General features: G+C 46.0%; 1 protein-coding gene across 1 annotated transcript in view; it reads left to right on the forward strand.

Annotated features, from left to right (window-relative positions):
- The first annotated feature begins 11634 nt into the window (after nucleotides 1-11634).
- LOC145357978 (KH domain-containing, RNA-binding, signal transduction-associated protein 1-like) overlaps nucleotides 11635-24376 on the forward strand; it is a 29539-nt gene continuing 16797 nt past the window's right edge. The window contains exons 1-4 of the mRNA XM_080211625.1: nucleotides 11635-11756; nucleotides 20373-20494; nucleotides 21954-22070; nucleotides 23054-23200. Coding sequence (XP_080067751.1) covers nucleotides 11666-11756; nucleotides 20373-20494; nucleotides 21954-22070; nucleotides 23054-23200 — 477 coding nt within the window. The 5' untranslated portion in view covers nucleotides 11635-11665. The remainder of the gene's footprint in view (nucleotides 11757-20372; nucleotides 20495-21953; nucleotides 22071-23053; nucleotides 23201-24376) is intronic.

The raw sequence follows: 24376 nt of genomic DNA on the forward strand, positions 1-24376 counted from the left end.
GTGAAGTCAAGGTCTTGTATTGGACTTGAACTCTCGCATTTTCCGTAACGATAACTTATTGTTGGTTGGGTGGGTGATTATCGATTGTGTGTCGTAAGAACTAACCAGGCATCCACGCACAGTTATTTGTCCCCTGTGTAAGGGTTAGAACACACTGTGCAGCAGGCACAACAGTATTTAAATGTCTGCTCTCCTATGATGGTAAGAAGTCTCACAACACCAGTTTAAAGTTCAACAGGTTTATTTGGTAGCAAAAGCCACTAGCTTTCAAAGCGCTGCTTCTTCATCAGGGATTTCAGTTCACAAACAGGACACATAAAGACACAAACTCAATTTACAAAATAATGGTTGGAATGCAAGTCTTTACAGGTAATCAAAGGTACAGACAATGTGTGTGGAGAGAGGGTTAAGCACAGGTTAAAGAGATGTGTATTGTCTCCAGTTAGTGAGATTTTGCAAGCCCAGGCAAGTCTTGGGGGTTACAGATAGTGTGACATGAACGCAAGATCCCCGTTGAGGCCATTCTCATGTGTACGGAACTTGGCTATCAGACTCTGCTCAGCAACTCTGCACTGTCGTGTGTCGTGAAGGCCGTCTTGGAGAACACTTACCTAATTATCAGAGGTGGAATGCCCCAACAGGAAGAGCACACTCTTGCCTGGTGATTGTTGAGCGATGTTCATTCATCCGTTGTCGTAGCATCTGCGTAGTCTCCCCAGTTGCCATGCCTCGGGACATCCTTCCCCGCAGTGTATCAGGTAGACAATGTTGGCCGAGTTGCACCAGTACCAGTCCAAAGGAATGGGCAATGGCCTCTGTTACTCTTAGCTCTGTTACTCTCTGAAAGAGAGTGGGATTCAGATCCCCGAACCCAGAATGGCGGAGATGGGTGCCTCATGGCATCCAGAGTGGTAAAACAAACAATCGCAGAGAAGCCAGTAGGAGCGCTGGGGAAAATTCTCTTTTCTTTATGAAGGGCTGGGCACCCTTGAATGTGTTTGGCCTGAGACAGGGGCCTGTACCTTGGAAAGTGTCACAGTCCTAGCGGCGTCCAGTGAGATCTCGCTGGCCTTTGACAATCCGGGGGAGATGGTGTAAGTATTGCGCCAGCTTGCATCCATATCTACAGCAGGTCTCCAGGTGAACAGCCCCTGGCATGTTGGAACAATGTAGTTAAGGGAAGTCAGCAAGTCAGATCCATAACTTTGGATAAGGATTAGCTGTAAGGGCTGGATCAGTCAGACTGGGGTGTGACGCTGGGCTAGGCGAGACACCGCCCTCCAGAGTGGGTGGCACTGGCCAACTTAGAACTGGTGCAGACTGTTTATTTCTTTTAAGTTGAATATGTTTTTGTGGAAAGACAAGCAATTCTGGTAAGATATGTAAAAGCTCATTGGGATACAGGGCACGTGGCAGGTTGGATCCAAAATTGGCTCATTCTCAGGACTGGAAGCCAGTTCCCAGTGGGAGTCCACAGGGATCAGGGTTGGGGCCCTTGTTGCTTGCTGTCTGGATTAATGATATCGACTGAAATGTGGGAGGTATGATTGGGAAATTTGTAGATGACAAAAAAATTGGCCGTGTAGTTGATGGTGAAGAAGAAAGCTATTAACTCCAGAATATCAGTGATTTGGCTGAATAGGCAGAGAAGAGGCAAATGGAATTCAATCGGGAAAAGTTTGAAGGAATTTGGAGAAAGCAAGTCAAGCAAGGGAATTCTCAATAAACCGGAAAATTTTGAAGGAAAGAGGAAGTAAGAGACCTTGGAGTGCATGTTGACAGGTCCCTGAAGGTGGCAGGACTGGTGGATAAGGTGATTGGGGAAGTACATGCATGTTTTTCTTTGTTGGGTGAGGTATTGAATCCAAAGCAGGGATGTAATGAGGGAACTATATAAAATGCTGATTATGCCCTAGCTGGTATTTCGTGTGCAGTTCTGGTCACCACATTACAGGAAAGACAGAATTGCTCTAAAGAGAGTGCAGTCAGAGTTACAAGAATGATGCCAGGACTTGAAAATTGCAGCTATGAGAAGAGATTGGATAGATTGGGGCCTATCCCAAGAATCATGGACTAGAATCATTAAATTGCTCCAGGGCATTCAGCCCATTGAACCTGCAGTGACTCTCACAGCATTTTATCCAGGCCCCATCCATAAGAACATAAGAAATAGGAGCAGGAGTAGGCCAACTCGCCCTTCGAGCCTGCCCCGCCATTCAATAAGATTCAATAAAACTGATCTGAAGTGGATCAGTTCCACTTTCCGGCTTTCTCCCCATAACCCTTAATTCCCCTGTCTATCAGAAACCTATCTACCCGAGACTTAAATATATTCAGTGAGGCAGCCTCCACCACTTCAACGGGCAGAGAATTCCAGAGATTCACCACCCTTTGAGTGAAGAAGTTCCTCCTCAACTCTGTTCTAAACTGCACCTCCCCCCCTTATTTTGAGGCTGTGCCCTCTAGTCCTGCTATCCTTTCTAAGCGGGAAGAATCTCTCTACCTCTACCCTATCCATCCCTTTCATTATCTTATACGTCTCTATAAGATCCCCCCTCATCCTTCTAAACTCCAACGAGTACAGACCCAGTCTATTTAGTCTCTCTTCATAGTCCAACCCCCTCAACTCCGGTATCAGCCTAGTGAACCTTCTCTGCACTCCCTCCAAGGCCAATGCGGCAACCAAAACTGCACACAGTACTCCAGCTGCGGCCTCACCAGTACCCTGTACAGTTGCAGCAAGACCTCCCTACTTTTATATTCTATCCCCCTCGCTATAAAGGCCAACATTCCATTCGCCTTCCTGATCACCTGCTGCACCTGCAGACTGGGTTTTTGCGACTCGTGCACAAGGACCCCCAGGTCCCTCTGCACCGTAGCATGCTGCAGCTTTTCGCCTTTTAAATAATAATCCCTCCTACTATTATTTCTGCCAAAGTGGATAACCTCACACTTGCTAACATTATACTCCATCTGCCAGGTCCTCGCCCACTCGCTCAGCCTATCCAGATCCCTCTGCAGACTTTCCACACCCTCTGCACAATTTGCTTTTCCACTCATCTTTGTGTCATCAGCAAATTTCGTCACCCTACACTCAGCCCCCTCCTCCAGATCATCTATATAAATGGTAAATAGCTGAGGTCCCAGCACCGATCCCTGCGGCACTCCACTAGTCACCAACCGCCAATCAGAACAGCACCCATTGATACCAACTCTCTGCTTCCTATTAGACAGCCAATCCTCTATCCACGCTAACACCTTACCCCCAACTCCATGCACCCTAACCTTTTGCAGCAACCATTTGTGAGGCACCTTGTCAAATGCCTTTTGGAAATCAAGAAACACCACATCCACCGGTTCCCCTCTAGTCACATTCTCATAGAAATCCAATAAATTCGTTAAACACGACTTCCCCTTAACAAATCCGTGATGTGTCTGTTCGATCAAACCATTCTTTTCCAGGTGCCTTGCTATTTCTTCTTTGATGACGGATTCAAGCATTTTTCCAACTACAGACGTTGAACTAACCGGCCTATAATTCCCTGCTTTTTGTCTGCTACTTTTTTTAAACAACGGCATAACATTAGCCATTTTCCAATCTTCCAGCACTTCCCCGCAGTCCAGCGAGTTTTGATAATTAATTACTATAATCCGCTATCACCTCTGCCACTCACTCTAGCCAGTCTCTTCTTTATATATTTGTAAAAACTTTTACTATCTTTTTTATATTTAGAGCTAGTTTAGCTTCATACTCTATCTTTCTTTATTGCCTTCTTAGTCATTCTTTGTTGTTTTTTAAACCTTTCCCAATCTTTTAATCGCCCACTATTTTTAGCTGCTCTGAACACATCAGCTTTTAATACTCTCCTTTATTTCCTTCGATAACCGCAGCTGGTTATCTCTTCTCTTACAGTCCTTCTTTACCATCAGAATATATTTCTGCTGAGCACCGAAAAAGATCTCCTTAAAAATCCTCCACTGTTCCTCAGCCATCCTACCAACCAATCTGATCCCCCAATCTACATTCACCAATTCCGCTCTCATCCCTGTGACACCATGTATTATCCCACTAATCCCCCCAACCTACACATTTTGGGACACCAAGGGGCCAATCCACTTAACCTCCACATCTGACTGTAGATGGAAACCGCAGCACCTCGAAGAAATCCAAGCAGACATTGGTAGAAGGCCTATGGTATGTTTGCCTTTATAGGGTGGGGTATAAAGTATAAAAGCTGGAGTCTAATGTTGCAGCTGTATAGAACATTGGTTCGCCTGCATTTGGAGTACTGCGTCCAGTTCTGGTTGCCTTACTACCGGAAGGACGTGGAGACCCTGGAGAGAGTGCAGAGGAGGTTTACCAGGATGCTGCCTGGTATGGAAGGACTGAGCTACGAGGAAAGATTGGGTAAATTGGGGCTGTTCTCCTTAGAAAGGCGGAGGATGAGGGGAGATCTAATAGAGGTGAATAAGATTATGAAGGGTATAGATAAACAGTGGTAAGCTTTTTCCGAGGCTGGATACAATAATTACGAGGGGCCACAGGCTTAGGGTGAGGGGGGGAGGGGGCGAGGTATAATTTGGATGTTAGAGGGAGGTTTTTCACACAGAGGGTGGTGAGGGTCTGGAATGCACTGCCAAGAAGGGTGGTGGAGGCAGGCACGCGAGGGTCGTTTAAGGCTTACTTAGACAGGCACATGAGCGGACTGGAGATGGAGAGATGCAGGAGACTTTTCTAAATAAAGATCAAGAGCTTTGGGATGTCCCTGGGAATCAATTGATTCCTATGGACCTTCCAAAATATTTCATGGCTCACTTGCTTTATTTCTGAGCTTCTGGGGATTCCATAAATGTCTAAGTTTTGCATGTTTATTGATGTCTTTTCTCTTAATTCACAGGAGATTCGGTCCACCTTGTTGTCCAACGAGGGGCGTACACGCGGTGGGTCGTGCGAGGGCTGCTCTTGGATGTTTCTCCGAGAGTTGCCTAGTGCTTCACGTCGTTAGTGTACGCTTAAACTGGACCATCTGACAGGCAACACGACAGCTCAGTGACTATCACTGTTTGCTGTGCAGACACATGGATTTGGGCCGGTGTCTGTGGGAGTTTGCGCATTCTCCCCGTGATTGCGTGGGTTTTCTCCGGGTGCTCCGGTTTCCTCCCACATCCCAAAAAGGTGCTCTTAGGCTGATTGGTGTAACAAATTGTCCCTAAATTAGTCTTCCCTCAATCTTCCCCAGTAGGTGTAGACAAAGGTAGAGGAGGGCACTCACAATGTTACAATGGCGGCGTGGGCTCGTTGGGCCGAAGGGCCTGTTTGCCGGGCTGTTTTGTTCTTTGTTCTTATTTGCCCAAGGCTGGAATCAAACCTGGGTCCCTGGCACTGAGGCAACTGTGCTAACCACTGTGCCACCCTGCTGTCCCAAGTCTTAGAATCCATAGAACAGAGATGGTTGAGAGGTGACCTGATTAAGTTGTATTAAATTATGAGGGGCCTAGAAAGGGCAAACAGGAAAGATCTGGAACCCCCCCTCCCCTTGCCCAATCCCGGCCCCCTGCCCAAACTCAGCCCCCTCCCCCCTGCCCGATCCCAGCCCCCTCCCCCTGCCCGATCCCAGCCCCCTCCCCCCTGCCCGATCCCAGCACCCTGCCTGATCCCAGCCCCCTCCCCCTGCCCGATCCCAGCCCCTTCCCCCTGCCCGATCCCAGCCCCCTCCCCCTGCCCGATCCCACTAGTCACCAACTGCTAACCAGAATAGTACCCATTGATACCAACTCTCTGCTTCCTATTAGACAGCCAATCCTCTATCCACGCTAACACCTTACTCCCAACTCCATGCACCCTAACCTTTTGCAGCAACCATTTGTGAGGCACCTTATCAAACGCCTTTTGGAAATCAAGAAACACCACATCCACCGGTTCCCCTCTGTCTACCGCACTAGTCACATCCTCATAGAAATCCAATAAATTCGTTAAACACGACTTCCCCTTAACAAATCCGTGATGTGTCTGTTCGATCAAACCATTCTTTTCCAGGTGCCTCGCTATTTCTTCTTTGATGACGGATTCTAGCATTTTTCCAACTACAGGCGTTAAACTAACCGGCCTATAATTCCCTGCTTTTTGTTTGCTACTATTTTTAAATAGCGGCGCAACATTAGCCATTTTCCAATCTTCTGGCACTTCCCCGCAGTCCAGCGAATTTTGATAATTAATTACTATAATCCGCTATCACCTCTGCCATTTCTTTCAGAACCCTGGGATGCATTCCATCCGGTCCCGGGGACTTGTCTACCTTCAGTCCCGTTAGTCTATCAAGCACTACCTCTCTAGTGACAGTAATCGCATTAAGGACCTCATCTCCTCCCATCCTTCTATCTTTAATATCCGGCAAACTATTCGTGTCCTCCTCCGTGAAGATCGAGGCTAAAAACTTACTTAAAGCTTCAGCCATTTCCTCATCGCCCACCGGTAAATCCACCCTCTCATCCTCCAAGGGTCCAACACTCACTCTAGACAGTCTCTTCTTTATATATTTGTAAAAACTTTTACTATCTTTTTTATATTTAGAGCTAGTTTAGCTTCATACTCTATCTTTCTTTATTGCCTTCTGAGTCATTCTTTGTTGTTTTTTAAACCTTTCCCAATCTTTTAATCGCCCACTATTTTTAGCTGCTCTGAACACATCAGCTTTTAATACTCTCCTTTATTTCCTTCGATAACCGCAGCTGGTTATCTCTTCTCTTACAGTCCTTCTTTACCATCAGAATATATTTCTGCTGAGCACCGAAAAAGATCTCCTTAAAAATCCTCCACTGTTCCTCAGCCATCCTACCAACCAATCTGATCCCCCAATCTACATTCGCCAATTCCGCTCTCATCCCTGTGACACCATGTATTATCCCACTAATCCCCCCAACCTACACATTTTGGGACACTAAGGGGCCAATCCACTTAACCTCCACATCTGACTGTAGATGGAAACTGCAGCACCTCGAAGAAATCCAAGCAGACATTGGTAGAAGGCCTATGGTATGTTTGCCTTTATAGGGTGGGGTATAAAGTATAAAAGTTGGAGTCTAATGTTGCAGCTGTATAGAACATTGGTTGGCCTGCATTTGGAGTACTGCGTCCAGTTCTGGTTGCCTTACTACCGGAAGGACGTGGAGACCCTGGAGACAGTGCAGAGGAGGTTTACCGGGATGTTGTCTCGTATGGAAGGACTGAGCTATGAGGAAAGATTGGGCAAATTGGGGCATTTCTCCTTAGAAAGGCGGAGGATGAGGGGAGATCTAATAGAGGTGAATAAGATTATGAAGGGTATAGATAAAGTAAACAGTGGTAAGCTTTTTCCTAGGCTGGATACAATAATTACGAGGGGCCACAGGCTTAGGGTGAGGGGGGTGAGGGGGGCGAGGTATAATTTGGATGTTAGAGGGAGGTTTTTCACACAGAGGGTGGTGAGGGTCTGGATTGCACTGCCAAGTAGGGTGGTGGAAGCAGGCACGCGAGGGTCGTTTAAGGCTTACTTAGACAGGCACATGAGTGGACTAGAGATGGAGAGATGCAGGAGACTTTTCTAAATAAAGATCAAGAGCTTTGGGATGTCCCTGGGAATCAATTGATTCCTATGGACCTTCCAAAATATTTCATGGCTCACTTGCTTTATTTCTGAGCTTCTGGGGATTCCATAAATGTCTAAGTTTTGCATGTTTATTGATGCCTTTTCTTTTAATTCACAGGAGATTCGGTCCGCCTTGTTGACCAACGAGGGGCGTACACGCGGTGGGTCGTGCGAGGGCTGCTCTTGGATGTTGCTTTGAGAGTTGCCTAGAGCTTCACGTCATTAGTGTGTGCTTAAACTGGACCAACTGACGGGCAACACGACAGCTCAGTGACTATCACTGTTTGCTGTGCAGATACATGGATTTGGGCCCGTGTGTGTGGGAGTTTGCGCATTCTCCCCGTGCTTGCGTGGGTTTTCTCCGGGTGCTCCGGTTTCCTCCCACACCCCAAAAAGGTGCTCTTAGGCTGATTGGTGTAACAAATTGTCCCTAAATTGGTCTTCCCTCAATCTTCCCCAATAGGTGTAGACAAAGGTAGAGGAGGGCACTCACAATGTTACAATGGCGGCGTGGGCTCGTTGGGCCGAAGGGCCTGTTTGCCGGGCTGTTTTGTTCTTTGTTCTTATTTGCCCAAGGCTGGAATCAAACCTGGGTCCCTGGCACTGAGGCAACTGTGCTAACCACTGTGCCATCCTGCTGTCCCAAGTCTTAGAATCCATAGAACAGAGATGGTTGAGAGGTGACCTGATTAAGTTGTATTAAATTATGAGGGGCCTAGAAAGGGCAAACAGGAAAGATCTGGAACCCCCCCTCCCCCTGCCCAATCCCGGCCCCCTGCCACAGCCAAGTCCCAACACCCTCCCCCTGCCCAATCCCTGCCCCCTGCCCAAACTCAGCCCCCTCCCCCCTGCCCGATTCCTGCCCCCTGCCCAATCCCGGCCCACTCCCCCCTGCCCGATCCCAGCCCCCTGCCCAATCCCGGCCCCCTCCCCCCTGCCCTATCCCGGCCCACTGCCCCCTGCCCTATCCCGGCCCACTGCCCGCTGCCCGATCCCAGCCCCCTCCCCCCTGCCCGATCCCAGCCCCCGCCCCCTGCCTGATCCCAGCCCTCTCCCCCTGCCCGATCCCAGCCCCTTCCCCCTGCCCGATCCCAGCCCCCTCCCCCTGCCCAATCCCACTAGTCACCAACTGCTAACCAGAATAGTACCCATTGATACCAACTCTCTGCTTCCTATTAGACAGCCAATCCTCTATCCACACTAACACCTTACTCCCAACTCCATGCACCCTAACCTTTTGCAGCAACCATTTGTGAGGCACCTTATCAAACGCCTTTTGGAAATCAAGAAACACCACATCCACCGGTTCCCCTCTGTCTACCGCACTAGTCACATCCTCATAGAAATCCAATAAATTCGTTAAACACGACTTCCCCTTAACAAATCCGTGATGTGTCTGTTCGATCAAACCATTCTTTTCCAGGTGCCTCGCTATTTCTTCTTTGATGACGGATTCTAGCATTTTTCCAACTACAGGCGTTAAACTAACCGGCCTATAATTCCCTGCTTTTTGTCTGCTACTATTTTTAAATAGCGGCGCAACATTAGCCATTTTCCAATCTTCCGGCACTTCCCCGCAGTCCAGCGAATTTTGATAATTAATTACTATAATCCGCTATCACCTCTGCCATTTCTTTCAGAACCCTGGGATGCATTCCATCCGGTCCCGGGGACTTGTCTACCTTCAGTCCCGTTAGTCTATCAAGCACTACCTCTCTAGTGACAGTAATCGCATTAAGGACCTCATCTGCTCCCATCCTTCTACCTTTAATATCCGGCAAACTATTCGCGTCCTCCTCCGTGAAGATCGAGGCTAAAAACTTATTTAAAGCTTCAGCCATTTCCTCATCGCCCACCGGTAAATCCACCCTCTCATCCTCCAAGGGTCCAACACTCACTCTAGACAGTCTCTTCTTTATATATTTGTAAAAACTTTTACTATCTTTTTTATATTTAGAGCTAGTTTAGCTTCATACTCTATCTTTCTTTATTGCCTTCTGAGTCATTCTTTGTTGTTTTTTAAACCTTTCCCAATCTTTTAATCGCCCACTATTTTTAGCTGCTCTGAACACATCAGCTTTTAATACTCTCCTTTATTTCCTTCGATAACCGCAGCTGGTTATCTCTTCTCTTACAGTCCTTCTTTACCATCAGAATATATTTCTGCTGAGCACCGAAAAAGATCTCCTTAAAAATCCTCCACTGTTCCTCAGCCATCCTACCAACCAATCTGATCCCCCAATCTACATTCGCCAATTCCGCTCTCATCCCTGTGACACCATGTATTATCCCACTAATCCCCCCAACCTACACATTTTGGGACACTAAGGGGCCAATCCACTTAACCTCCACATCTGACTGTAGATGGAAACTGCAGCACCTCGAAGAAATCCAAGCAGACATTGGTAGAAGGCCTATGGTATGTTTGCCTTTATAGGGTGGGGTATAAAGTATAAAAGTTGGAGTCTAATGTTGCAGCTGTATAGAACATTGGTTGGCCTGCATTTGGAGTACTGCGTCCAGTTCTGGTTGCCTTACTACCGGAAGGACGTGGAGACCCTGGAGACAGTGCAGAGGAGGTTTACCGGGATGTTGTCTCGTATGGAAGGACTGAGCTATGAGGAAAGATTGGGCAAATTGGGGCATTTCTCCTTAGAAAGGCGGAGGATGAGGGGAGATCTAATAGAGGTGAATAAGATTATGAAGGGTATAGATAAAGTAAACAGTGGTAAGCTTTTTCCTAGGCTGGATACAATAATTACGAGGGGCCACAGGCTTAGGGTGAGGGGGGTGAGGGGGGCGAGGTATAATTTGGATGTTAGAGGGAGGTTTTTCACACAGAGGGTGGTGAGGGTCTGGAATGCACTGCCAAGTAGGGTGGTGGAAGCAGGCACGCGAGGGGCGTTTAAGGCTTACTTAGACAGGCACATGAGTGGACTAGAGATGGAGAGATGCAGGAGACTTTTCTAAATAAAGATCAAGAGCTTTGGGATGTCCCTGGGAATCAATTCATTCCTATGGACCTTCCAAAATATTTCATGGCTCACTTGTTTTATTTCTGAGCTTCTGGGGATTCCATAAATGTCTAAGTTTTGCATGTTTATTGATGTCTTTTCTTTTAATTCACAGGTGATTCGGTCCGCCTTGTTGACCAACGAGGGGCGTACACGCGGTGGGTCGTGCGAGGGCTGCTCTTGGATGTTGCTTCGAGAGTTGCCTAGAGCTTCACGTCGTTAGTGTACGCTTAAACTGGACCATCTGACGGGCAACACGACAGCTCAGTGACTATCACTGTTTGCTGTGCGGATACATGGATTTGGGCCGGTGTCTGTGGGAGTTTGCACATTCTCCCCGTGCTTGCGTGGGTTTTCTCCGGGTGCTCCGGTTTCCTCCCACATCCCAAAAAGGTGCTCTTAGGCCGATTGGTGTAACAAATTGTCCCTAAATTAGTCTTCCCTCAATCTTCCCCAGTAGGCGTAGACAAAGGTAGAGGAGGGCACTCACAATGTTACAATGGCGGCGCGGGCTCGTTGGGCCGAAGGGCCTGTTTGCCGGGCTGTTTTGTTCTTTGTTCTTATTTGCCCAAGGCTGGAATCAAACCTGGGTCCCTGGCACTGAGGCAACTGTGCTAACCACTGTGCCACCCTGCTGTCCCAAGTCTTAGAATCCATAGAACAGAGATGGTTGAGAGGTGACCTGATTAAGTTGTATTAAATTATGAGGGGCCTAGAAAGGGCAAACAGGAAAGACCCGGACTCCCCGGCCCCGGCCCCCTGCGCAGTCTGGGCTGGGTGGAGCTCCGCCCCGTGATTGACAGTCAGGGGGCGGGTCTCTCTTTGGATGGACAGGGACAGTATCCAGTCAGCTGGAGGCTGCTAGGGCGGAGGGGGCGGTGATCGGCAGGCAGGCTGACGGTGCTGATTGGACAGTGTGTAATTGACAGACACCTTATCCAATGGGTGCGGGGTGGGCGGGGCTGTCTCCGGGTGGGCGGCGGTTGGTGCGCATGCTCAGTGGCAGTCGGAGAGGAAGCAGCGGCAATGGCGACAGAGAAATACCTCCCGGAGTTGCTGGCGGAGAAGGACAGCCTGGACCCGTCCTTTGTGCACGCCAGCCGCCTGCTGGCTGCAGGTGAGCAGCCGAGACGCCGGAGGCCGAGGACGGGGCCGCGGGCAGAACGGTGGCCGGGCGAGAGGGCGGATTGAGAGCCGCGGCCTGGAGCGAGTGCGAGAGCGCCATCCCCGGGGGAGGCCCGAGGCGCCGAACAAAGAGCGGAGCACGTGGTCCCGGGGGGGCAGGGGAGGGGGCAACACACCCTCCCCCCGACCCTCAGCCCCGAACCTCGGGACCCCCCCGACCCTGGCTCCCTCCCACCCGCCCCCACTGTGAGCCTCTGGGGGAGCGCCCCACCCCTTGACCCTTTGGAGTAGCGGCCCCCCCCTCCCCCCCGCTCTCCTACCCCTTACCCCCCCCCACCCTTCGATCCTCTGGGGGAACACCCCCCCCCACCCTTCGATCCCCTGGGGGAACACCCCCCCCCCCACCCTTCGATCCCCTGGGGGAACACCCCCCCCCCACCCTTCGATCCCCTGGGGGAACACCCCCCCGCCTTGATCCCCTGGGGGAACACCCCCCCCACCCCTCGATCCTCTGGGGGAACACCCCCCCCCCCACCCCTCGATCCTCTGGGGGAACACCCCCCCCCCCACCCCTCGATCCTCTGGGGGAACACCCCCCCCCTCACCCCTCGATCCTCTGGGGGAACACCCCCCCCCCCCACCCCTCGATCCTCTGGGGGAACACCCCCCCCCCACCCCTCGATCCTCTGGGGGAACACCCCCCCCCCCCCCCCCCCCCCTTGACCCTCAACCCTCTGGGGGAACACCCCACTTGACTCAACCCGTTCCTCCCGACCTTGTGGGCTCCCCCAGCCCTGACCCTCTGCCTGCCCCCCCCGAACCGACCCTCTGCCCCCACCCACCCCGACGACCCTCTGGCCCCCGGCCCCATCTCTTCCACCCACCCACCCACCCACCCACCCAAATTTGGGGCTGGGTGTTTGCAGCTTTATCTGCTTTTTTTATTAAAATCGCTGCTGAATGGGTAGTGGTGTGATAGCTGTATTTAAATTATGGTTTCATGGTAGGATTAATATCATCTGAAGCTGTTTCATGCATTTATCCTTTCCATCGTTACTTGCACAATGCTTGTGTGCAAAGTGGTGCAATCTGCACAATGCTGGATGCTACTCTTCAAAACTCCTGATAAGTTTTATATTTAATCTTGGGGGAATGTGAAATCAAACCTTCGTCTGCACCTTTTTAGACTTGAGTTGTATAATTGAGTTGTTTGAAAACAAGGTTTTTTGTTTTGATTTTGCTTTTCTCCTGAAAGCCCAGTTTCTGTGAGGAGAGGCTGAATAAACTAGGCTTGTACTCGTTAGAGTTTAGAAGAATGAGGGGAGATCTCATTGAGACGTATAAGATGATGAATGGGATGGATTGGATAGAGGTGGAGAGACTCTTCCCGCTCAGAAAGGATAGTAGGACTAGGGGGTACAGCCTCAAGATAAAGAGGGGGCGGTTTAGAACGGAGTTGAGGAGGAACTTCTTCACTCAAAGGGTGGTGAATCTCTGGAATTCTCTGCTCATTGAAGTGGTGGAGGCTACCTCACTAAATATTTTTAAGACGCGGGTTGATGGGTTTTTGATAAGAGAGGGGATTAATGGTTATGGGGAGAGGGCGGGAATGTGGAACTGAGCCACGACAGATCAGCCATGATCTTATTGAATGGCGGGGCAGGCTCGAAGGGCTAGATGGCCTACTCCTGCTCCTATTTCTTATGTTTGTGTAATGGCTTTAACTACATCAAATATGCATACATGAAACAGAAATTCTAATGGTCTGATGTGACTTGCAGCGAGTTGGAATGTAGTCTGCGTTTTGGATAGAATTATATAGAACATAGAACACTACAGCACAAACAGGCCCTTCGGCCCACAAGTTGCGCCGATCACATCATCACCTACCAACCTACAGACCTATCTATAACCCTCAATCTCATTAAACCCCATATACTCATCCAGAAGTCTTTTAAAAGACCCCAGCAAGTTCGCCTCCACCACCACTGACGGCAGCCGATTCCATTCACTCACCACCCTCTGAGTGAAAAACTTACCCCTAACATCACTTCTGAACCTCCCTCCCCGCACCTTAAATCTGTGTCCTCTCGTAGCGACCATTTCAAACCGGGGAAATAGCCTCTGAGAGTCCACCCTATCTATTCCTCTCAACATTTTGTAAACTTCTATCAGGTCGCCTCTCAACCTTCGTCTCTCCAGGGAAAAGAGTCCCAGCTCCCTCAACCTAACTTCATAAGGCATGCCTCCCAGTCCAGGCAACATCCTTGTAAATCTCCTCTGCACCCTTTCAATTGTACACAGTAAAGGTCTGATGCTGAAGGACAGCTGTACATCTTTTCACAATAATGTGTTTTCTGTGTCCTGATTCAGTTCAAGTCATGGTTATGTATTTATATATTGTTGACTGTTATCATTTTGCAACTTGTATTTATGTAGGTTTATTGGAGTGGCATCTCATGGAGACATTGTCTAGACATCTCTGGGAGGGCTAAATCTTAGCCCCAAGTTTTGCTGTCTGTTTGAAATTGATTTTACTGTCTGTGCAAGCTTATTGGTAGACCTGGGTAGTTCTATTGCATGGCTGGTGTCCATGCAGTGCACACTTCTTTATCATTCCAAGTGTGGGAAGAATTCGGAAGGCATGTTCTCTGATCCTGTATTCTTGACACATCCAGTGACCTAGTAGGACTTGTCTGTTATTGACTGCAAAGCTGAAGATTGCTGATACCTGTGCCAGCATAATGTCTCTTAACTAGTGCAGTGGTTAGCTGTCTTAGGCATATCTTTGGAATTGCTTTAAATTGTTGACCAGCACCATTGGAAATGGAAAGCTATGGTGTTTTTATTCTATTAAAACAGATTAATACTAGTTTTAGCTTTACTGGCGAACATACAAGGTACATGTGTATTTGCATTTTGTTGCGTTTTTATAGTGTCTCTACAATAGAATGTTAAGCTTCTCTTGCTTTTATTGAGCTGTTTGTTTATTGGCTGCTGGGAAGGATTTAGTTGTAGCTTGATAGTGTCAGCCATGCCTCAATGGACAATGTTTTCACTTCCTGAGTCAGGTTGTGGGTTAACACTTCAATGCAGGAGGGTGCTGTGTTTTGGAGGAGATGTTAAACTGTGGTTCTGTCTGCCCTTCATGCGGACCTAGGCAATCCATTTTGAAGACTAGGGAAGTTATATCCAGTGCCATGGCCAATAAGTAGATCTGGCTGTGAAGCACTTTGGTTGTCCTGAGATTGTTAAAGATGATAGAAAAATGTAAGTTTATCTTTTGGTGACTGGTAACTTAGATTTGGGGTAAAACTAATAGAGAACAGTCACTAGGAAGGTGATTTTTGTTTTTGAAAAGGATGTTTTCCACTCCAGAAAGCAGAGTTGATTGGTATGTTCGGTTCAGCATGTATGCGGTTTAGAACGGAGTTGAGGAGGAACTTCTTCACTCAAAGGGTGGTGAATCTCTGGAATTCTCTGCCCGTTGAAGTGGTGGAGGCTGCCTAGCTAAATATTTTTAAGAAGCGGGTTGATGGGTTCTTGGTAAGAGAGGGGATTAAGGGTTATGGGGAGAGGGCAGGAAAGTGGAACTGAGCCACAACAGATCAGCCATGATCTTATTGAATGGCGGGGCAGGCTCGAAGGGCTAGATGGCCTACTCCTGCTCCTATTTCTTATGTTCTTATGGAAACAAAATGAGGACTATGTACGTATAACTTAATATCCAATTCTGTTGGAAATAGTCCTGGGTTGGAATGGGAATGTCGTTTACCTGAAGCAATGTGCTAGCAAATGCCGTAAGAATGAATAATATACAATTATAGCAAGAATAAACATTTGCAGCTTTTAAAATATTCAGCGGGTGCAGATCTTGATCCAGGTTTTAGTGAGTTTTCCCTTCAATGTTTGAAACCAATTACTAATAATGAAAATAGATCACTGAACAAAATACATTTTTTACACAATGGTAAGGTAGAGATTAGTACAAGATAAAATGTACTATACTGTCTGCTGTTTCAGGGCCTGTGGGAGTGTCATTAATTTTTAATATCTCACAACCTTGTTGATGCAGTGAGTTCATGCTATTCATTGCAGACCTTTGCAAGAGGAATTCACTCCATCTGAAAGCCTAGTTGTAAGCACCCAGCTGACACTGTAATCATAAACTCACTTTAATGCTGGTCTTTGACCAATCTTATGGATGTTCCAGTAATCATATCTGGGCAGGAAGTATACTGGTTCACACACGAGTTGACCCAAATCCATGTACTAGACTCTCAGTATGAGTGGAGAGTGTGATTAAAGCTCCTGATACATCATGTGACTGACAAGAACAGGATTTTACTGTAACTGAATCGGACACAGGTTATGGAAAAATATCTTGAGAAGTGGGGCAACCTTTCTGTGGTGTGCTCTGCTGAGTCATGTGGTGGTTTGTTTTTGTTGTTCCCAAGGACGTGGGTACACTTGGTGTTGCTGAAGAACAGGTCAGTGACTATGCTAGTTTATTTAATTAGCTTATATTTAAACATTCTGCCTGTCTTCTCCATCTAAAGTTGCTTAATGAGTACTGTGTTGCAAATCAACATGTTAAAGTGCCTTTTGGGAGGAGTAATGTGGCAAGGCGTGGTAGACAGAGGGGAACCGGTGAATGTGGTGTTTCTAGATTTTCAAAAGGTGTTTGATAAGGTGCCTCATAAAAGGTTGCTTCAGAAGGTTAGGGTGCATGGAGTTGGGGGTAAGGTGTTAGTGTGGATAGAGGATTGGTTGTCTAATAGGAGGCAGAGAGTTGGTATCAATGGGTACTATTCTGGTTGGCGGTTGGTGACAAGTGGAGTGCCGCAGGGATCGGTGCTGGGGCCTCAGCTATTTACCATTTATATAGATGATCTGGAGGAGGGGGCTGAGTGTAGGGTGACGAAATTTGCTGATGACACAAAGATGAGTGGAAAAGCAAATTGTGTGGAGGGTGTGGAAAGTCTGCAGAGGGATCTGGATAGGCTGAGCGAGTGGGTGAGGACCTGGCAGGTGGAGTATAATGTTAGCAAGTGTGAGGTCATCCACTTTGGCAGAAATATTAGGAGGGATTACTATTTAAAGGGCGAAAAGCTGCAGCATGCTACGGTGCAGAGGGACCTGGGGGTCCTTGTGCATGAGTCGCAAAAACCCAGTCTGCAGGTGCAGCAGGTGATCAAGAAGGCGAATGGAATGTTGGCCTTTATAGCGAGGGGGATAGAATATAAAAGCAGGGAGGTCTTGCTGCAACTGTACAGGGTACTGGTGAGGCCGCAGCTGGAGTACTGTGCAGTTTTGGTCACCGCACTTGCAGAAGGATATATTGGCCTTGGAGGGAGTGCAGAGGAGGTTCACTAGGCTGATACCGGAGATGAGGGGGTTGGACTATGAAGAGAGACTAAATAGACTGGGTCTGTAGTCGTTGGAGTTTAGAAGGATGAGGGGGGATCTTATAGAGATGTAAAAGATAATGAAAGGGATGGATAGGGTAGAGGTAGAGAGATTCTTCCCGCTGAGAAAGGATAGCAGGACTAGAGGGTACAGCCTCAAGATAAGTGGGGGGGGGTTGCAGTTTAGAACAGAGTTGAGGAGGAACTTCTTCACTCAGAGTGGTGAATCTCTGGAATTCTCTGCCTGTTGAAGTGGTGGAGGCTACCTCGCTGAATATTTAAGTCACAGGTAGATAGTCTTTTGACAGACAAGGGAATTAAGAGTTATGGGGAGAAAGTGGGAAAGTGGAACTGATCCACTTCAGATCAGTCATGATCTTATTGAATGGCGGGGCAGGCTCGAAGGGCTAGATGGCCTACTCCTGTTCCTATTTCTTATGTTCTTATGAAGATAAAAGCTGCTGTTCTGAATGGCACGTTGGAGCGGTGGGGGGTTTGGTTCATGGCTAAGAATAAAGCATGATGTGGAGATACCAGTGTTGGACTGGGGTAAACATGGTAAGAAGTCTCACAACACCAGGTTAAAGTCTAACCAGTTTATTTGATGGTAAACTCAAGCTTTTGGGGGCAAACCCCAAAAGCTTGTGTTTACTATTAAATAAATTGGTTGGACTTTAACCTAGTGTTGTGAGACTTCTTACTAAGAATAAAGCATGCAGGATCCTGAACTTTGTAAACTTCACAAAAACGAAGAAATTATGCTAGACTTTTTAGAACAGTGGTTCAACTGGTGTGTTATGTCCAGCTGTGGGCACTGAACTCTGGGAAGGATGCAAAGGCATTGCCAGAATATGCAGAAAAGATGCACGTGAAATGGTCAAGTGGTGAGAGCTTTGGTTATGTGAATATCTTTAGAGAAGGTTAGAGCTGTGGGAGAAACTGCTTCAAGTGGCAAAAGGGTTGAGAACCAGAGGACATCAATCAAAGGCGATTGGCAAAAGATGGAAAGCGGCAAATTAGCCCAAGAAGGTGACACTGATGATGATGAATTGGATATTGATGACAGACCAACAAAGCAGCACAGCAGCATCCAAAAGACGATACTGCCAAAGAAGCTAAAAAGGCTGAATTGTAGTTTCTATCCATAAATATTCAATTTCATAGTTTGATCCAAATTAAGGAGCGAGCTAGTATTGTGGCTTTGATAAAGATTTCATGAAGGTGCATCACTTCCCATCAAAAACATTGACATTTTGATATGGGAAACATGTTTTAATTTATTATTCTAATAAATCAGATGTTCACTGTACAGTACATAATGCATAGGAAGAATTGGGAAAATGAGTCTTTTTGCCATTAACAAGACATTTATTTCTGAATAAATATTGCCTTCTGTAAAAAAAAACCTTTTTATGCAGCAAGTAGTTAGAACCTGGAATGCACTGTCTAGGCCAAGGGCCTGATTGAGGCCAATTCAATTGTGTTTTTGGAAAGGGAATTGAATAATTATAAGAGGACATTAGAGGAGAAAGGGGGCGGGGAGTAGCTCCTAGTGCTGATGCAATGGGTTGAATGTCTGCCTCTTGGTCTGTATCTATTTTATGTAAAGCTGTGAAGCCTTGTAAATGTTTCATGATGCACTTGCCCAGGCAAGTGGGGATTATTCCATCACAGTCCTGATTGTACCTGTAGATGGTGGCAGGCTTTGCGATGTCAGGTTACTCTGCAGATTTCCAGTCTCTGACCTACTTTTGTAGACAGAGATTTACATGGCTAGTCCAGTTCAGTTTCTGGTCAGTGGTAATCCCAGGATGTGTATAGATGAAGATTCAACAATAGTAATGCCATCAAATGTCACAGATTATTAAATTCTGTTTTTTGAAACAGCCATTGCCTGGCACTTGAGCGATGTGGCTGTTACTTGCTACTTCACAGCCCAAGCCTGGGTTTGTCCAAATCTTGCTGCATATGCAGTATTTGAGTAGTTGTGAATGGTGCTAAACAACCTCACTTCTAAAATTGTGATGGAAGAAGATCATCGATACAGTAGCTGAAGATGGTTGGGCCTAGGATGCTATCGTGAGGAATTCCGGTAGTGATTTCCTGGGTGTGAGAATTGGTCTTCAGCAACCACAACCATCTTTGTGCTGGGAATGACTACAACCAGTGGAGAATTATAGCCATAATTTCATGTTAACCTTGCCTTATAAACATTCAAAGACACTGCTTTCATTGCCTTTTAAACATGAGTTCCAAAGCCTAACAACCCCGAGAAGAAATTTCTTAATTTTTGACTAAATGCGTGAACTCTTATTTTTAAAATGATCCCTAGTTCAAGATTCTCTGACAAGACTATCTTCTCCATATCCACCCTGTCAAGACCTTTTCAGGATATGTTTCAATCAAATTGCCTCTTACTCATTAAAACTCAAGTGAATACAAGCCTAACCAGTGTTTCCTCATAAAACATGACGTGTTCAAAAAGAAGTACCAGTTTTCAGCAACACAAGTGGCTGTGGGATTTTTCAGTGTATAAAGCTATCTTGACCCACTTTTGAGGTAATTGGGATTTTTTAATATGACTTGGAAATTGCATAAACAAGCAATTTCATTGTTCCTTGGAATTAGTATTTTTAAAATCAAATTTATTAGAAACATTATTAAACATTAAGTTAGAAAGTTCAATGGTACTGCGCTGCAGGTTGCACTTTCCACATCTGCGCTTAAAGGTTGCCTATAAGTCTGTTCCCAGGAGATTGCACAGCCTTGGCCCGTGATATCCTGCCAGTTGATTTTGGAGACCGGGACAAGATTGAACTATGACACTTGATTCCATTCTCCTTGGTAATCTTGTCCCTGTCTGATTCCATTGACCTATGTAACTGTCAGACTCTGGTTCCTTGATACTCTTAAATACTTTGCTCCAACCTGCACACACCCAATCCCAGACACTTAGACTCCTCATTTTGCACATTTGTAGAGCGCAGCTGAGTCTGAGGTTTGATTAAACATAATAAAATGTGCATAAAGGTGAAGTTAGTTACAAGGTGGAATTTCAGTAGCAATTCCCATGATCATCCATATTTTCTTTGCCTTGAATAACTTTGTCATCAGGTTTCTTCCAACATGGTCTGTATCATGACAGCAGTGCCATATACTCTGTAGAGGATTTTGAATTATTTTGCCTTTCTTATTTCCAGAAGTGGAAAAGGTTCAGAAGGGAGAGAAGAAAGAGGAGGAAAAGCGATTCCTTGATGTCCTGACACAGAAGAACATCAAGCTTTCTGAGCGATGTCTGATACCGGTTGCACAGTTCCCCAAGGTAAGGTCGCTGCACTGTATGGGGCTTAGTTTAGAGTTTAAACTGTGCAATTCTGATGCTTTGGGGGCAGAGATTTAGATTTGGCAGTGGGAGTGAGATTCACACTTGTTGGCGCGACTTGCCATTCATTTTAAGGCAAGGATAGATAAATTTTCAAACTGTAAAGGAATTAAGGGTTGTGGTGAGTGGGTGGGTAAGTGAAGCTGAGTCCACGAAAAAATCAGCCATGATCTTATTGAATGGCAGAGCAGGCTTGAGGGGCCAGGTGACATACTCCTGCTCCTAGTTCTTATGCTCTTATTTACATTGCAGAGGAAAATGGTGTGCACCCTGCCTCCAATGTTGTGCGGTATAATTGTGCTCAGTTTTGGTTGCACTGGTAGTGCTACTAAACAGTGTTTTCGTATTGTGGCTTTTGGGATGGGGGCATTGTGCTTCAGGTACTCTATCAGTATATGTGGAGCACAAGAGGGTGAGAGCATTGTGTCATTGGTTTGAAACAGTGTGACATTTCCAAAACCCCTCATTGACTTCTGCTTAAATTTAACTTGTGCCCCACAGCTTCCAGTAAAAGCTACGGTACCAATTCTTTTTAGACTGGTGAGACATTAAGACCCTGGGGATTCAGGGAGTGCTGACTTAATACCGACTACCAGTAAAATGCTGCATCGGTGGTAGTACACTATCTCATGTTGTGGCATTAGTTCAAAATTGTGTAATGCTTATCCTGTATCCACTCGTGCCATGATGCGCGTTCATAGAACATGTGCTCGATCTCTGACAGTGTTTCAGAGGTGGGGGAATAAGTATAAATTAATCCCAAAATTGGCTTTAAAGTTAAGCTGTTACAATTGTGAAGTTGCTGCACAATATACCTGTGGCCATGTCTCAGCTAAAAGCAGGCTGAATTTTGGGAGCTTGCTGCATCTGGAATAAAACTTGGTGAATCTTTTCCTCTTTCCCCACTCAGAGCCATATGTTTCAAGATGAGAGTGAAGCAACGATGTAGACAACATTTTTCAGTTGGTCTGTCACGTAAGCTTCATGTGGATAGTTGTTATATTCTAAGTGGCACAGTGTTAGCACTGCTGTGTCACAGCACCAGGGACCTGGGTTCGATCCCTGGCTTGGGTCACAGCCTGTGTGGGTTTGCATGTTCTTCCCATGTTTGTGTGGGTTTCCTCCAGGTGCTCTGGTTTCCTCCCACAGTCTGAAAGATATGTTGGTTAGGTGCATTGACACAAACAGGCGCCGGAATGTGGTGACTAGGGGATTTTTATAGGAACTTAATTGCAGTGTTAATGTAAGCCTTACTTGTGACAAATAAACTTTAAACTTTTAAGTTGGGTGGTTTAAAGAAAAGAGAGTTTCATGAATTTAGCATCTTTTTCGTAACTACTTTTTGAAATGTAATCTTTGTTGTAATGCAGTTCTGCATTAATTTGCAATGCTTTTACAGTTCAACTTTGTAGGGAAACTGCTTGGACCTAGAGGAAATTCATTAAAGAGGCTACAGGAAGAAACTGGCACAAAAATGTCAATCCTGGGAAAAGGCTCAATGAGAGATAAGTCTAAGGTATGCAAACTGTGTTGAAACAGTATGACTTGATCAGTGTATAATCTGAGTGGAATTGCAGTAAGCTAAAAAGGTTGTGCGCCAGTTGAATCCTATAGAATCTGGTCAGTGAGAGTATTTTATCCGGCTGCTGAAATTCATCTCCATGCGATTGGATACAATACTTCCTGTTAAATGGTTAGCACATTTTTACATAAACTTGTCACATCTTGTTCAGATGGTGTGAACAGAGTGAGTTGGTGTTACAATTTTTTTTGTCTGTGTCCTTTTTTAAACAGTGGCGTCACATTCGCTGTTGTTCAATCTGGAACCACCCTAGTGTCCAGCAAATTTTGGTAAATTACCACTAGTAAATTTGCTATTTCCCCCACCATCTCTTTTAGTATCCTAAGATGCATTCCATCAGGGCCAGGACTCCTTCCTACCTTTAGCCCTATTAGCTTGTCCAACACTACCTCTTTAGATCGTTCCAATTTTAGTATATGTGCTGTCGAAGTGATGATCGTTTCTAAGTTCTCATCTGCCATAGCCTTCCTGTCATCAATTTTTGGTATGTTATTTGTGCCTTCCACTGTGAAGATCAACACAAAATGCCTGCTCATAATAGAGTTTCTTTAATAATAGTTTGTTTCATAAATGTGAAAAGAGAGGGGCAAATCAGTCTAGGTTCTGATTACTGAAGTCTAGGTTCCGCATACCCCCAGTTCAGATCAGGACTTAATTTGTTTGTGTTTTCTTCTATGAGGGAATTGCATATTTGTATGTGATAGCAAGGTTGGCTGCTATTGGTGGGCCTGTAGTCTGGCAGAAGAACCCATTTTAATGTAATAGATTTGTTGGATTCGTGAAATGGATTATTGTATCATTGTCAAGATTATCAACAAATCATAGCAACATGACATCTGATCAGTGCTAGTGTTCAGCTATGCATTGTGCTCAGTACTTGGGTTAAATAAAATGTTTTTTCCTTTCCACCTAATCAGGAAGATGAGCTTCGTAAAGGAGGAGAAGCTAAATATGCACACCTGAACAACGACCTGCATGTTCTTGTTGAAGTTTTTGCACCCCCAACCGAGGCTTATTCACGAATGTACCATGCCATGGAGGAGCTTAAAAAATTCCTTATTCCTGTGAGTGCCTTTTTTTTAATCTTGGTAGTCAGATTCAGTTTCCAAATGTCAACTTCACTCCCTTTTCCCAGTGCACTGATCCCAAGATGGAGTAAATCAGTGAAAGGGAGTGGTTGTGCCTTTCAGCTGATTGTAGTCCTGAGCTGTAATGGTCAATGACTGAAATGTGATGCGAGTACAGTGCACTTCTCAATTGCATCCATTTGAGTTTGATTTCCGCATGTAAAATGCCTTGGGTAACCTGAAAATCAGATGTAGCTTTATACAAATAGGATAAATGCAGAAAAGCTCTTGACTTGAACGTTGTGCAGATATATCACACTCAAGGAACCGGTAGGACAGTTATTTCCTTACTCAACTACAGTGTCTGTTAAATATGCAATTAATAACTTTTCACTTCATTACAAATTCTCATTAGCTTGATCCTTGCACAGCAGTAATTAAATTTTGCAAATATGTCTTTTGATCCACTGGGATAAGTGTGCATGGCAGCAAGACCTCTGAAGGAGGTCAGCTTCTTCGTTGCAAATCTAGTTTTGTGATAATTCTTGTTGATTGGAATGCTTCTGTGGAGAAATCACTGTACTTTAACACGAGTTTTACATACCAATGTTTTTATTGATTTTTGTGTTTTCAATTATTCTATATATGTCAGCGAGATGATCCTTTGGTATGGAACATTTGTGTTTCATCATAGTGAACAGTGAAGAAGGTTATCTAGGATTACAATGGGATCTTGATCAATTGGGCCAGTGGACTGATAAATGGCAGATGGAGTTTAATTTAGATAAATGTGAGGTGATGCATTTTGGTAGATCAAACTCAGTTAAACTCAGGTTCTTTGCTCCTTGAAAGTGGAATTACAGGTGGATGGAGTAGTGAAGAAGGCATTCGACATGCTTGGTTTCTTTGGTCAGAATATAAAAGTAGGGAGGTCTTGCTGCAGCTGTATAGGGCATTGGTGAGGCCGCAGCTGGAGTACTGTGTGCAGTTTTGGGCGCCGCACCTGCGCAAGGATATTTTGGCCTTGGAGGGAGTGCAGAGGAGGTTTACTAGGCTGATACCGGAGTTGAGGGGGTTGAGCTATGAGGAGAGGCTGAATAAACTAGGCTTGTACTCGTTAGAGTTTAGAAGAATGAGGGGAGATCTCATTGAGACGTATAAGATGATGAATGG

The sequence above is a fragment of the Carcharhinus amblyrhynchos genome, chromosome 24 (assembly GCF_965287045.1).
Source record: "Carcharhinus amblyrhynchos chromosome 24, sCarAmb.v2.hapA, whole genome shotgun sequence".
NCBI lineage: Eukaryota > Metazoa > Chordata > Chondrichthyes > Carcharhiniformes > Carcharhinidae > Carcharhinus > Carcharhinus amblyrhynchos.